Consider the following 14380-nt stretch of genomic DNA (forward strand, 5'->3'; position numbering starts at 1 on the left):
TCAGGACTTCCATAGCCCACCCCCGGGCCTGAGGGGAACCCCCGTGTCACGGGGGCTTCGTACTGAGAGGGCAGACGGGGGGCTTCGCCCTCCCGCAGGCCCCGGGACCCTCCGCCAGCCTCAGCTCGGCCCCTCGCCCCCAGGGCTGAGCCACCCCTGCCCCCCGGTCACGGAGCCGCCTGTCCCGGGTCGCGGTGCCGCATGGGTGACACGGCCGGTGGCACCATCTGCTGCCCGCCGCGCAGAACCACAACCGGGCGGCAACCGGAGCCGGCTCCGCTCCCTGCCTCGGGTGGGCAGCGGCAGCCGCAGCCCCTCCGCTGAGCCCCACCCGAGGACACCCCGACAGCCGCGCTCCAGGCTCCAGCGGGATCACCCCGAAACAAATCCCGGCTGCCAACCCTCCCCACGCCGCCCCCTGCCCACGCAGGAGCCCCAGGGGGCAGAAGACCCCGGAGCCAAGATGGGGAGCAGCACAGGGAGGTGTGGGGAGACTGAGCGGGGTCCTCCAGGAGCAGAGAGCGCCCAGATCCCCCCAACCCCCGGAGTGGCCCCTTGGCAGCCCCCGGGACTCTGCGGTCGCTGTCCCGACAGAAGCAGGAGCACGAAGCCCCTCGTCCCCTCCCCATTCCCGGGTGTTCCATCCCCCCCCCCCCAACCCCGCGGGGGCCCCAACAAACAAAAGGCACAAGCAGCGCTTTGTGCTTCGGCCCCAGAGCCGGGTCAGGCAGGACCCATAATCCTCCTCATCAAGGTAATTAAGCCCCGCACTGATTTTTTAACCAGGACACGCGGGGCAGCTCCGCATCACCCACTACGTGCGGTAGAGCCACGGGCCCATGGCACAGCCCAGCAGCACCCCGCACACCTGCAATTAGAGCCCGGCTCCCTAATTACCCAGGGAAAAGCGTTTAGCTACAGGATGAGGCAGCAGGAAACGGACCCCCCCTCCTCCCTCCAGGCACCTTCATTCTCCCCCAGGAATGAGCAGGGAGGAAAACGTGAGGCAGCCCCGCAGCAAGTCCTGCAGGGGCTCCCGCAGCAGATCCTTGACCCACAGACAGAATGCTGAGAAGCAGCTTGGGTGAAGTGACACTGAGGTGGACCCCTGTCCCCAGGCAGAGTCCAGCACCATTCCTCACCCCTGGCCGAGGCTGGAACAGCTCCGGAGCTGCACACACCTGGGATCAGAGCTCAGGCAGAACTGGCACTGAGCTGGCAAGCTGCAGCAGAAGTGAGTCAGCAGGTCTGGGCAGCTGGGGGTCCAGGGGGCAGAGACCAGACTCCAGCCAGAGATGGAAAAAAAAAGAGAGGAATCATCTTTATTTGTGAAGTGTGTTAACAGATGGAACAGCTCAATGCTAGCCAGCAATAAAGGTGTTAGACTCCACTGAGCATCCTCTGCTCTCAGGCTCCTATCTCAGGCAAACATCACAATGTCTCAAAAGCACAAGAACACGCTGTCAAACTGCCCCCAGCACTACAGCCCCCCCCCCCCAACCCCCCACCCCCTCCCCGTTCTGTCTGTCCCCACTGCAGCAACTAAAAGATACAGCAACCCAAAAACATATTCACCCTTCTCCCAGTGTCCAGCTCCACTGCTGCCTCCTGCTTGTCCAGTCCAGAGGGTGTCTGCAGCAGGAGGTGATGGGGATCCTGCCCAGCTCAGCCCTGAGGCTGCTCCCCCAGTGGCTGAGTGGCACTGGTTAAGATGCAGAACCACCTTCCAAAACCTTCTGGGTCAGATCAGGTCACCTCCAGACAGTTATTAAAGCAGTTTCTCTCTGACCCACACAGCAACCAGTCTGTCATCCACAGCCCCTTGAGTGGCCCCAGTGCTGAGGGGAGGGCAGTTTCCCAGGAAAACAGAGGCCCCACCCAGGACACCCTCCTCTTCCCAGAGGGGAGGGAGAAGCTCTGTTCCTCCTGACCCCCTCTGTACCACCATGAAGAAACTGAGGACAGAGACAGCCGGTGACCTAGACTACCAGAAACAAGGGATTTACACTTACAGGTAGAAAAACCCTCCCACAACTCTTTTTGTTTTTTTTAAAAAAAAAAGTGTATTTTAGGTTCTACAACTTAAGTTTCCTTAGCGAGTGAAGTAGCTGAATCACAAGGACACGCTAGAATATTCCATGTTGCTATTTTACCAAAAAAAAAAAAAAAAAAAAAAAATTTAGAAGAAAATAAAATTTTCCAGATGAGTTCTTCCTCTACACATCACCTGGCAGGAGAGAAGGAACAGCCTGTTAGATAGATGACCCAGCTCTACCACCATCAAGGCCACACAGTCAGTCAGAGGGGGCACCCACAGCCCCAGCAGGTTCCCACCAGGCTTTAATGTCCTTTCCCAAACTGCAGAGCAGAGCCCCCCACCCAGCCCCAGCTCTCACCTGGCCCCTGCCCTTAGTTTGCATTTCTCTGGCGGATGTTCTTGTCCTTGTGGTTTGTGGCATTGCTTTTCCTGGAAAGAGAAAATGGGCAGTGAGGGAAGAAAAAAAAGCACCAACTCCCATCCTACCCACTAATGCAATTCAGGCCCAAGCAGATTGTTAAAATGAGATTATCTACCAGGGAGACTGTGGTGCCACCCCGCTAGATGTGGTTAATACTCAGACCACATTAAATGAACCCCAGGGGAAGCCTCCTGCCCAGCAAGCTGGGTTGTTACTCCCACTCCAGAGCAGGTTCCCTGGGGGGATGTGACCAGTGAGTACACATCTTGGCTACACAGGGAAAACCAAGCTACTTACAGTGGTGCAGAACCTCCATCATCATCTTCACAGGCAGGACAGCAGGGAAAGAAAGAAAGAAAAAACAGTGTCAGGGAAGAGCGTGTAAGAATAATCTCTGCTACCTCTTACTCAGGGGTCTGTCATTCCAGACAGGCCACTGGATCCACTGGATACTGCTCCAGCTCAGGACTGAACCCAAAAGGTCACTGCACCCACAGGGCTCCTGTTTCACCAGCAGAGCAGGGGCTGCCTCCTCCTCCTCCCCCCCCACGTGAGTTTTAAGCTTCTTCTTGTCTAAGCTTCAACAAGGCACAAACTTAGACATAAGCTCCTGTTACACAGTGGCTGCTGTTGGCACAGGGCAGGCTCGGCAGGCAGGACAACAGAGCCACCACCACAGCCACCCAGCAGAGGTCAGCTCTGGCACCCCCTTAATCCCCAGGCTCACCCGAATACCCAGGCAGGCCACAGCAGCAGAATTAATTACCCAGGGAAGCTCCTGGCAGTCCCTGCAGCAGCTCTGCTGGGTGGTAACATCTGCCCAGCACCAGCACTGGAGGTGGGTGAGAGCCTGGGGCAGCTCCCAGGCCCAGGCACAGCATCCAACAGCAAAGAGAAGGGGATCCCAAGCAAGAGGTTCCAGGAATGAACCTCCAAGCAGGATGCCCTTTCTCCTCCTAGACCTCCTCCTCCTAGACCTCCTCCTCCTAGACCTCCCCCCCTACTTTGTGAAACCAAAATAAACAGTGCACACCACGTTCTTGCTAGACTGAGAAGCACAGCTAAGGATACAGATCTGCCAACGTGTGCCAAGCCCTGGGCCTCTCACCAGCTCCTTGCCATCTGCCACCTTCCAGCAGAAGGCTCCCCACTGCCTCTCCCACAGCTTGGGCTCCCCTCAAACACCGCTGAGCAGCCAAGCCCAGGCCCTGAGCACTGGGACCACCTTGGGCACCATGATCCACAGGCAGCTGGTGAGAGGAGGGATGCAAAAGCACAGCTGGATCCATCTTCTACTTACCATTGGAGGTGGCACAGAGCAGCAGAGAAGGGAAGAGTGGAAAGGTAACAACAGGAAGGACACCATGCCACACAGAGCCACCATCCCCACCCCAGGCACCAGGGGTGGCCAGTTCAGAGCCACCCACCCCAGGGAGCCCCACTGCTGCCTCTTCTCAAGAGGAGTGAAGTTACAAAGACTTTTGGGGAGAGGGAACTACTTTACAGCAGGAAAAGTGTCAAGCTGTGTGTGTCTGTGGGAAGGGAAGGACACCAGGCTCATCCCCAGGCACTGGGGAAGCTGAGCCAAAGGAGCACAGGACACACTCACTCCGCCTGCATCTGACAAGCACCTGCTCAGCACTCAACAGGGTCTGGATCACTCAGCACACACAGGCTGTAGGAGTTTTGCTGGAAGAGGCATCTCCAGCAGCCTGCAGAAGACATCTGCCCTTGTCAGAGAGCAAAGCATGTGTTTGCAGGAGTGCCCTGAAGAGAGGTCCCCCAGCCCTGCAGTCAGGACAGGGATGTTTCATGCTGTTCCCCAGCAGAGGGCTGGGGGGGCTGAGCCAGCAGGAAGGATACTGAGGGTTTACACTTCATTGTTCACAGGATCAGATAAGGGAGGGGCAGGGGGGACAACACAATGCAGATTCTCACCGATAAGGAAAGGGAGGAGCTGGTATTTCCAGAAGAGATTAAAGATAGCACAGGAGGCTTTGAGGAACTCCCCAAGAGCCAGGATGTGTTGATCTGAAGACCCCAAACAGATCCGTGAACTGACCCTGAATTAATCTAAGCCTGGTCCCAGGGAGCTGCTCACACACACACACACACACACACACACACACACACACACACACACACACACACAAGGTTTTGCTGTTCACAGACCTACTCCTCCAGAACACTCCTGGCCAAAGAAACCCCTGACACTCACATGAGGCACTTGAGCAAAGTGCAGAGGAACTGGAGAGGCAAAGGGTCAGGCTGACCCTTGGATCTTATCTCGCTCCAGGTCCAAAGCACAGCTTGCTGAAGGAGTCTCAGAAGCAGTGCAACTGCTTGCAACTTCATGGCTAACGTAGCCTGGGAAAGTCTAGCATGGTTTTACAAGAAGTGACCTGAAAAGCAGCCCTCAAATTAAAGCCCATCTGACCAAGTGAACTCCAGGCTCCTTACGGATTTTCCGGCACCATAAGGAGCTACTCGGTCACCCCAGCAAGATTCAACCCCAGGCACCTCTTACCATCAAGAACCTCATCTGGCTTCCTCCTCTTCTCATAGATGAAGATGATGGTGACAAGAACCAGGACTTCTGCCACGATGCCCAGGAAGGGCCAGAGAGCTGCCAGGCGGCTGCGCACGCGCAGGTTCACCGTGGCACCGCCGTAGCCCTGGGAGTTGGTGGCATTGCAGTGGTAGTCACCCGTGTCCTCCTCAATGTTCAGCTTCAGGATGCGTAGCTCTGTCTTGTTGCCACTGGACTTGATGATGTATCGACCAGAACCATTGACAATGGGCTGGAAGGAGAGGGAAAGCTCTCAGGACACCGGTCACACCGCTACAGGAACCTCCCGGCCGTGACACCGAGGTGACACTGAGGTGACACTGCCAGTTCTGATGGGACGAGAGCTTCCACCTCCTGGCAGGGCAGGCAGAAGGGGAGAAAGAGCATCAAACACCACAGCACTCACCTCTTGACCATTTTTGTACCACACCCAAGAGCTGACAGGGGGGAAAGAGGGACTCTTGCAGGTCAGCACACCGGTGTCCCCCTCGTTCCCATGCTCAGACTTCTTGTATGGCACCACTTGGGGTGGAACTATGGCAAGAGAAGAAAATCAAGGTAAAGCTTTGCACTCTCTGGAGTCTAATGAGCCAGGACCAAAGTTACCCATAAAGCTTAGTTTCAGTTTGAGTGAAACTTCCCCTCCCTTGCCCATTGCTTGGCCTTTTCAGAGGGAAAAGCAAGTCAAGCTGCCCCGAGAACAGCTCAAACCAGCCAGTATTATCCTGGAAACATTCACACAGCAGAAGGCTGATTTAATGCAAGGTCTCAGAGCAGACCCTACAGACACTTCAGCTGACTGGTAAACAGAGCAATCTGGTACCAGTCACAGAGTCCTGCAGCTCTGTTAAGAAGGGCTCAAAGCAGCTTTTTGAGAAGCCGAAAAAGACCAAAACAAAGCAAAAATTCAAGAGAGCACAGCAAACACATGAAGTTACCTGAAATATTAACTTGTCCTTTTACCACTGGGTTTCCTTTGTAGATACATTCGTAGAGGCCAGAGTGCTCCTCCATCTTCCCCTCAATTCTGCCAAAGCACAGGATGTCAGACACCAAACTCCAGTCCCAGTATGGACCACAGGTCCACTGCATCCCAGCTCCCCACACTGAGCAGAGCAGAGGACACTTCACAGGTCTGGCAAGGCAGACCTTGCATTCTGAGTCCTGAAAACAGGCAGCTTCCACTCCCTGCCCCAAGGAACTCTTGCCATCAGAACCTCTACAATGGGAATGAATTTAAGACCTGGACCTGGCACAAAGAGAAGGAGGAACAGGGGACATCACTGCACCATCACCAGGGCAGAAGTTGCCAACTCCACAGAGAGCAGAGGCCCATTAAAAATCACACTCAAAGAGCAAACCCAACAGGATCTGGAGTGCAGTGAGAGTTCTCTAGACTGAGCTACTCTGGACTGATCCAAGCATCCCGAGAACTCTTCCCCTTTTCCTTTGTGTAAAGCTGCTGCAATGAGATTTAATGGATTATGCTGCTCTGCAACAAACATCCCATTCTGCAGCTCAGTAATACCCACTCAAGGGAAGGGGCAGGCAAAGTTTGAGTCCCGTGGCTGTGCTGGGACAACAGGCTGTTTGTCAGCTCTGCTGTGCATGGAGCTTCCCACTTCCAAAAACCACTCAGCTAAGGAATTGAGGTCACGCGAGGGAGGCTGGGTTATAAATACTTTAATCCTTGTTCAGCTCCGTGTTGCTATGGGGAGACAGGCACGTCGGCACTGCCATACAAAAGGACATGATGCCTCTACAGCTGCTGGGTCAGTGCCAGCCAGGCCTGACTGTAATCAGAAGGGAAAGCTCAGTGCACTGCCACAATGCTGCTGGTATCCCTGCTTCTGCTCAGATCCCTGCAAACTGCTCCTGAGCACTGGCCACAACTTCCAGCAACTCCACAGCTTGTTAGGGACGAATGGCTGGACTTTGGAAAGGTACATAAAACCCACAGGCAGTGAGGGACAACACTCACTGGAGCCTCTTGTGCCACAAACAGCCCCTGGGCTGCAGGGAGCTGATGTCCTGTCCAGAGCTGAGGCCCCTCAAAGCTCTCCTAAAGCCAGATCATGCAGCAAGGCTCAGCTGAGAGGAAACCTCAGCTGCACCTGGTAGGAGACCAGACCTGTCCCCTGTGTTCAGATTCTCATCTGGCCTTGCCCCTGACACTCACGTGTAACTGGTGACAGAACTTGACTTTGAGTCTGTCTGCAGGACCTTCTCTCCATGCACCCACTCGTGACCATCGATGGCAGTGGTTGATGCACTCATGTTGCAGGTGAGGACCAGCTTCCCAGCAACACCAGTCACTTGAGTTTTGATCTCTGGACCTGCATAAATAAATCAACCCAAGTTAACATGGAGCATTCCAGAGGTCACCTGCCTGCCCAAGAACCTTTAACTCAGAGTTACCAACCCTCCTCTCTCCTGGTCTCTACCACAGCTCCCACTTACCTTTGCAATCAGTTTCCTACTACAACTGGTGACAAGAGAGGTTACAGAACCAGGTGACTCGTGCCTGACTGCACCTAGTGATGAGCAGAGCTGCTCACCAGACAACCACCAGCCTGTGGGTCCCTGCTCAGATGAGGCACCACAGCACAAACTGTGTCACCAACCTTCCAGGGTCTGAGCAGGTTTAGAAACCTCCAGGGGGCACAAGGGATGGCAGCCAGGACCCTCTGCCAGGAGGGGCAGCAGACAAGACCCTACATGAGCAGAGAGTGCATCCTCTGAGGCAACCCAAGAGACCACAGTTAGAGTTACTCCAGGGAGAACACTCAGAACCATGACCCCAAAAGGTCCTGGACCTCTGTGTGCCAAGCAGTAAATTCTGCAGGATGAGATGACTCAGGAACTTCTGCTGGCAGGAGGCAGCCCAAGGAGAGAGCTGCTGCTTGCAGCACCCTCACACAGCTCAGCTGGCACCATGGCTCCTGCCCTCCCTCTCTGGGAAGAAGCCTTTTGGCACAGGGCTGACGAGCACTTTGCTTTTCCCCCTACCCAAATCCCCCTGGAAGGAGGTTCTGCTGAGTTCTGTATTGCCTGGCAAATTTCTGCAGGAAAGAATTCCACACTGCTCTGCTCCCAGCAGGACTCGTGGCCAGAGCTTAGCAGGAGATCAAACCCCCCTCACACCGAGCCAGGTCTCTGACCCAAAGCAGCTGCCCAGCAGCTCCAGAGCAGATCCAGTCACTCCCACCAAGCAACCAGCCAGGAACTCCATCACACTCAGTGTCACACAGACACGGCCTTTTCAAAAACGGTTGCATCTCAGGGAAAACTCAAAGCAGGGTTTGCTCCCCACAGCTTGTGTCACTAGCAGGAAAGCGAGCTTAGAGCAGACTGTTGAGAGGAGCAGGAGCTGTAGGGAAGGGCTGGTTGGTCAGTGGTGGTTAGGGCAGAGTCTACGGCAGAATCAAGACTCAATTCTGCAAGCCAGCACCAGGACTCAAGAGGCTCTCGGGAATAAGCAGCAGGTTCCAGGTCTTTGGCTCCAGAAAAGGCGCGGGATTGCCGGGAGGGCGTTTTGGTTGGGAAGCCACAACCCTTATTGAGCGGGGCCATTTCGGGTCAAGTCACGGGTGGTGGGGGAGATGACAGAGGGTTGGGAGTCTCTCGGTTCTACAGCTGGGGTGGGAGGGTGAGGGGAGCTTTTTCAGGGAGCCACAGGACACGGGTGAAGGGGTGAACACGGCAGGAGACTCAAGACACTGGTGTCCGAGCAAGTGCCAAGGCCTCGGCGTGGCCACTCACGTTCGATGACAAAAACATTCGCCTGGGAACGGATCCACTTGACTTTGGGGCTCTTCGACAAGTGGTTGCGGTCGGGGTCGTTGCTGGCCCGGCACTCGTACATGCCCGAGTCCTCGGTGGTGAGGTTTGAGATGGAGATGGTGCTGGTAGAGTGGAGGTTGTAGGTGGCGTTGATTTTGACGCGGTCCTGCCAGGCGCCATCCCAGAGCTGAGCAGAGGTCTCATTGGGGTCGTTCCCCTCAAACCACCACTGGATCTCGGGGATGGGATTGCCAATCGCCTCGCAGTACAACTCGACGCTGTCCTGAGTCAGTCTCCTTTGAGACAGCGGTGACTTTATAAAACCAGCTATGAGTTGAAGAGGTATTAGTGCAAAGTGTTAGTGCAAAGCAAGAATTCACCCTCTACAAGCCAAAAAAAAAAAAAACAAAAAAAAAAACTCTGCCACTGAGAAGAGGCCACAGGCAACCTTGTGATCAGCACACTTTTCCCTCTCTCCCCCCCTCAGTGCTCTCTGAGTTCTGCACAGGTCAGACAGGGATGGTGTTCTGAACACTTTGACTCCAGTCAACAACACTCCCTGCCACCAAACCAGAACACACAAACCAGGACATCATCCAGAGCAGGAACCCAGAGCAGCCACAGCCACAGCACCGCCTGCCTCCTGCCAGGCAGGGACCTTTACCCATAGCATTAAGAGGAGAAGATTTTTTGGGGGTGGGGGGGGAAAGCCTGGCAGATAGCTCTGCAGGGCTGGATTGGTGATAAACAGATTAAAAGCAGCAGCTGCAGACTGAAACGAGGGTATTTTTCAACCTGCTCTAGCAGGCAGAGACCAGAGGGTTCAGAGCTCAAAACCAGATGGTCCAAAGGTAGATCCGTGAGCCACCAGCTCACATCAGCTCCGGGCCACTGGCCAGGCAGAGCACAGCCACTGGGAGCCATTCCTGGAGGGTCAGGAAGGGAGGTTCTAGCACAGGGCCTCAGGAAAAGACACCACTGGCAGGTCAAGGCTATTTATGTGACTCAACCTCAGGCAGGACCCACGCAGGACCACGCACCACGTCCTCCCCACACAGGGACGCGGCGGCTCGTGGGCATCCTCTGCTCCCAGGAAACCAAAGCACCCCACCAAACCCACCCAAGACAAAGTTCAGGATTAGATACAACCCTCCACATATGTACCATCACCTATAGGCACAGAGGAGGGGGCCCTGGGAGTGAATTTTTGGATGCCTGAAGAGGTTTTAGTAAGAAATCCCGTGACCCTGTCTTGTGAGCAGAGAAACAAATCAGTATTGTGAAACCATGTGTGTCTGGACTCCAGAAAAACACAAGTTTCAGGATCCTAAATAAAGCAATTCCACTTCTCAACGGAGAAAAAAAAAAAAGTACCCTGAATCATTAAAAGTCTGGAAGAACAAACACACTCAGATAAGGAAGGAGAGATGGGATCTGATCTGAGACACTTTCAGGAGACTGACACAAGAAAACTGAAGCACTTTAAAACAGTTTTGAGAGGAATCCAGGGGCTAAAACCTCACACATCAGCTGCAGTCCTGCTGGTCACGCTCATAAATACACCCTTCAACCCCTTTACAGAGGTCTCAGGGTTTCCAAGCGACTCTGGATGACAGAATTGTTCCAGAAACACAAGAATAATTTCCTTGAAATAGTTTTTAACACGTGGGAAGTGGTGCGGGTCCCAGAATACACATGGGGGCACCAGCTGTAAGCAGTTTTCTTATAGAGTTTCAGTTCCAGAACTGACCTGTGTGCTAAATAGATTTGTTTATTACACCACAGGTCTGTGATTAAACACTCCCAACCACCTCATTTTGAAAATCCACAGCACTGGCTCCAGCACTTGCAGAAGCCTGTCCCATTTTACCTACAGCCTGGGTTAATGGCAGTTGCTAAAGATCAACGTGTTTTTTTTTTTTTTTGGTGTTTGGGTTTGGTTTTTTTTTTCAGATACAAGGTGATTATTGTATGCTGACAAAATAAGCTGCTGCAAGGTTATTTGCTCCGAGTTAGAGGGCACTTCCCGCAGTTCAGGCAGGCTAAAAAGCTTCAGCAAGCAGTAAAAACAGCAAGTACCATTTGCATTCAGACGGGATTAACACCCCCACCCCCTCCCAGCACCCATGGGAGCTGATCCCAACCCTGGGCACCCGAGGGTGGGGGACACGGGTCCCACCCCACCCACTCAGATGTTTTCTGATGGGCTGCAAGCTGAAACCAGCTCAGAACGCTCCTCCGGGGGCAGGGTGGGATCTGATCGAGCGGGACAGTGCTGGAGGCCAAGCAGAGCAGATAAATGTTCCCCTGAATCACCTTCAAACTGCAAACAAAGCTCTCCCCCCCCCGGGGCAGAGGGAGGAGTCCTGGTGTTCAGTGTCTGCTGGCCATGCTCCTCCCTGGCACGACCTTTGTTTCTTTATCCTGGGAAGGGGATGGATGAGGCTCCAACACTTTTTGACATTTCCACCAGCAGCTACAAAATGGACTCTCCCCCCCCCAGGCTCCACAGGCAGATTCCTCCTCCTCCTCCCCCAGGGCACAGGCTCCATCCAGGCAGGCACCGAACCAGCCGCTGGTTCCGAGAGCTGGAGGAAAGAACCTCTCAACCCCTGAGGCTCTGAGAAGCCACCTCCGAGCCCTGCAGCCGGGGCAGGACACGGGTTACACAACCCCGGAGCAGCTCTTCTTCCTTCCGAGGATTTCAGACCAAGGATAGAAACAGCCTCCTCCTCCACACCTCCCCCCTGCCAACCCCTTGGAGGGGGGAAACGCCCAACACGGGCAACTCCCGGTGAATTGATGAGAACTGCACCCACCCGAGGTGTGAAGGTGGGGAGGAGGTCTGGGTGGTACCAAAACACAACGGTGCCCCAAGGAAATGTCGGAGCAGACACTCCTGACGCTACTCTTGGATTTATCAGACTAGACTTCCTCTTCTCTTTCAATCTTTGGGTTTGGCTCTACAACACTGAAGCCAGACAGATACCACAAACAGGCTACAACTTTTTTTAGTGCCTGGTAAAGCCAAACCATCAAAAAAAAAAGAGCAGCCAAGACTCAGAGGAACACAAATCCTTCACCATCAGCCTGAACCAGGCTGCAGAGTCCCTGGAGCAAAGCCCCGAGGCACTCAGCTCATCTGTGGCTCTGAGCACACCAAACATACTCAGAAAAACCCCAAACAAAATTAAATGTCGGAGCCACAGCACAACCCAAACCCGGACTTTTCGGGTACCGTCATTCCCATTCTCCCACCCCCCTCACAAACCCCAGGGCAGGTGCCGTTTCCTCATTAGGGGATTATCAACTTAAGCCCCATGTGAACATCTTTAGAGTCTTAAAGCCCAGAGATCTGCGACTCCTCATCAGCCGAGAAGCGGCCGCGACCAACACAGACGGCAGAACGCCAGCTCTACGACGCTCAGGGTCCGCGGATCCCGGTACCGGGTCCGCCGACCCATCCCCACAGACCCCGAGCCCCACGAGGCCGCAGCCCCGGCCCCAGCTCCGAGCCCCGCCCCGGCTCCGCCCGCCGAGCGACGTGCTACGCCGCAGGGAGCCCGGGATGCCGCCTGCTCAGCCCCGGACCCGCTCCGCCGCGCCCCCGAGGAGCCCCACACACCCCCGCACCTCAACTCCCCCCACCGGGCCACCCCAGGAACCCCCACAGACCGCTCCGGGGGACTCCCACAGACCCCACCGGAGCTCCCCACAGAACCACCGGACCGCCCGGGGGCTCCCCCATCCGCTGGCCCGCACGACTCCCACCCAACCGTCCCCGAGCCCTCGGTACGACTGAGCCCTCCGGTCCTGTCCCTGCCGTCCCGTACTTGTCCCCAGGACGCCGGCGAACATCCCGCCGAGGAGAAGCAGCGCCCAGAGGCCGCAGGACCGCTCCGCTCTCGCCGCCATCTCCGCCCGCGCCGCCGCCGCCGCGCTGCTCCGCCCGCTATAAGCGCAGCGCCGGGTCACGGCGAGGGGGAGGGGTCACTGCGTGACACGCCCCTTCTACCCGCCCGACAGCCAATCGCGGCGCCTTCTCGGCGACCTGGCCCCTCCCACCCACAGCGCAGCCAATCACAGTGAAGAGGTGACCGAGCACCCCTCTCCCCCCCCCTCCCTCCGGCTCCCTGCAGCCCCAGCCGGTTCGGGCCGGTCCCCCCGCGGCCACACCCACCCGGCGGGCGGACAGCCAATGAGGAGTGCGGTAGCAGTCACGTGACAGCGGCAGCGGGGCCCGGGTCGGAACCAGTACCGGGAGGGCAGGGGAGGGACGGGGCTGGCGGGAGCGGTGAGCCCGGAGAGCGGCCCCGTGGCGGGGAGGAGCTCGGGGGTCACGGGCGGGGAGTGGGCGGAGGGACCGACCCGAGGGCTCCCGGTGCGGCGGGAGGTTAAAACCGCATTGATGGAGTTCGCGGCGCTGCAGAACCGGGGAGCAGGACCCGGGAGAGGGGCTGCGGCTGCACCCCCAAACCTCCGCCTTCCCCTGGCTGTGCCGGGGGCCGCGGGTTTTCTCTGGCTCATGGGAGGTCCTGCCTGGGGCTGCCGAGAGACCGCGGTGGTTGTACCGGAGCAGTCCCGGTGAGCTGGGGCCGCCCGCACCGGGACACGTGGGAAGGGAACAAGAAACAAGGGCATTCGGCAGCCCCGCACCGGGTCCGACCCCGCCGCCCCCTCCAGCAGCGGCTCCGGGGCCCGCCCGGAACACCCCGAGGAGCGGGGAAAACGGATGCCCCGGGATCTGGGCACCGGCCCAGCTGGAGCCGCACGATAAGCCCGAGGGGCCGGGCCGGGCGGTAACGGGGTGCTGCCCGGTCACGGAACCAGCCGGGGCGAAGGGGCCCTCGTGGGGCAGCGGCTCTGGCCCAGCTCTGCCCGGCCCTGGGCTGACCCGGCCCTGGGAACGAGAGGAGCCGGGCACGGGGTAGGAAGAACCCAACGCTGGTGCCGTGGCGCCAGGCCCCGCCGCTCCCCGCAGGGATTCACCGGCTCCTGGATCCTCCCGCAGCGTTTCGTGCCTGTCCCCGGCACATCCCGCCCGGCTGCCCCCGCCGCGTTCCCCCCGGCCCTGGAGGCGTTCGGCGGACACAGGAGGAGCAGAAATGGGGCAGAAAAATGGCAAAGGAGTGGGGGCTGTGAGTCAGCAGCTGGGGTCACCGCTGCTCCGTACCAGCCAGGTGACCTTGGAAGCGGTGTGCCGGGGCTGAGTAAAGGGACAATAATCCTATTCACCCCTCAGCCTCATTTCCCAGGGCAGCAAAGCACATTCCTGCTCCGCGTGCGGTCGCGGGTGTCACTCAAACCCTGAGCTCCCAGCACAACCCCGAGGGGGGGGGAAGGTTTTGCTCATTGCCCCTCGACGGGCTCTGCCCAGAGGGGCCACAGAGAAGAAGGGGGGCACAGAGATGCATCACCCGCATCGCGTCGGGCTCTGCGGGGGGGTCAGCTCTGCTGCCACCTCCTTGGGGTCCCACCAGCCCTCACACACACCCCCAGAGCCTGCCTGGGGTTCTCTGTGCCCCCCTTCTTCTCTGTGGCCCCCAGGCTGGGCAGGAGACCCGCAGGT

The 14380-nt window shown here is 57.1% G+C and overlaps 1 protein-coding gene across 2 annotated transcripts; it reads right to left on the reverse strand.

Annotated features, from left to right (window-relative positions):
• Positions 1–1300: 1300 nt before the first annotated feature.
• Positions 1301–12796, reverse strand: BSG (basigin (Ok blood group)). 2 transcript variants are annotated; one of them, XM_071727478.1, is made up of 9 exons: positions 12645–12780; positions 8791–9138; positions 7208–7364; positions 5967–6055; positions 5435–5562; positions 4987–5260; positions 2757–2781; positions 2397–2467; positions 1301–2227 (listed from the first exon to the last, which is right to left on the reverse strand). In XM_071727478.1, exons 1-8 carry the CDS (start codon positions 12724–12726, stop codon positions 2410–2412), a joined length of 1161 nt encoding a protein of 386 aa, XP_071583579.1. In that variant the 5' UTR covers positions 12727–12780; the 3' UTR covers positions 1301–2227; positions 2397–2409. The 2 variants fall into 2 exon arrangements, with proteins under 2 accessions (XP_071583579.1, XP_071583580.1); XM_071727479.1 differs by lacking the exon at positions 8791–9138 and having other exon boundaries at positions 12645–12796.
• Between the last annotated feature and the right edge of the window lie 1584 nt (positions 12797–14380).

The sequence above is a fragment of the Heliangelus exortis genome, chromosome 28, assembly GCF_036169615.1.
Source record: "Heliangelus exortis chromosome 28, bHelExo1.hap1, whole genome shotgun sequence".
Classification (NCBI taxonomy): Eukaryota; Metazoa; Chordata; class Aves; order Apodiformes; family Trochilidae; genus Heliangelus; species Heliangelus exortis.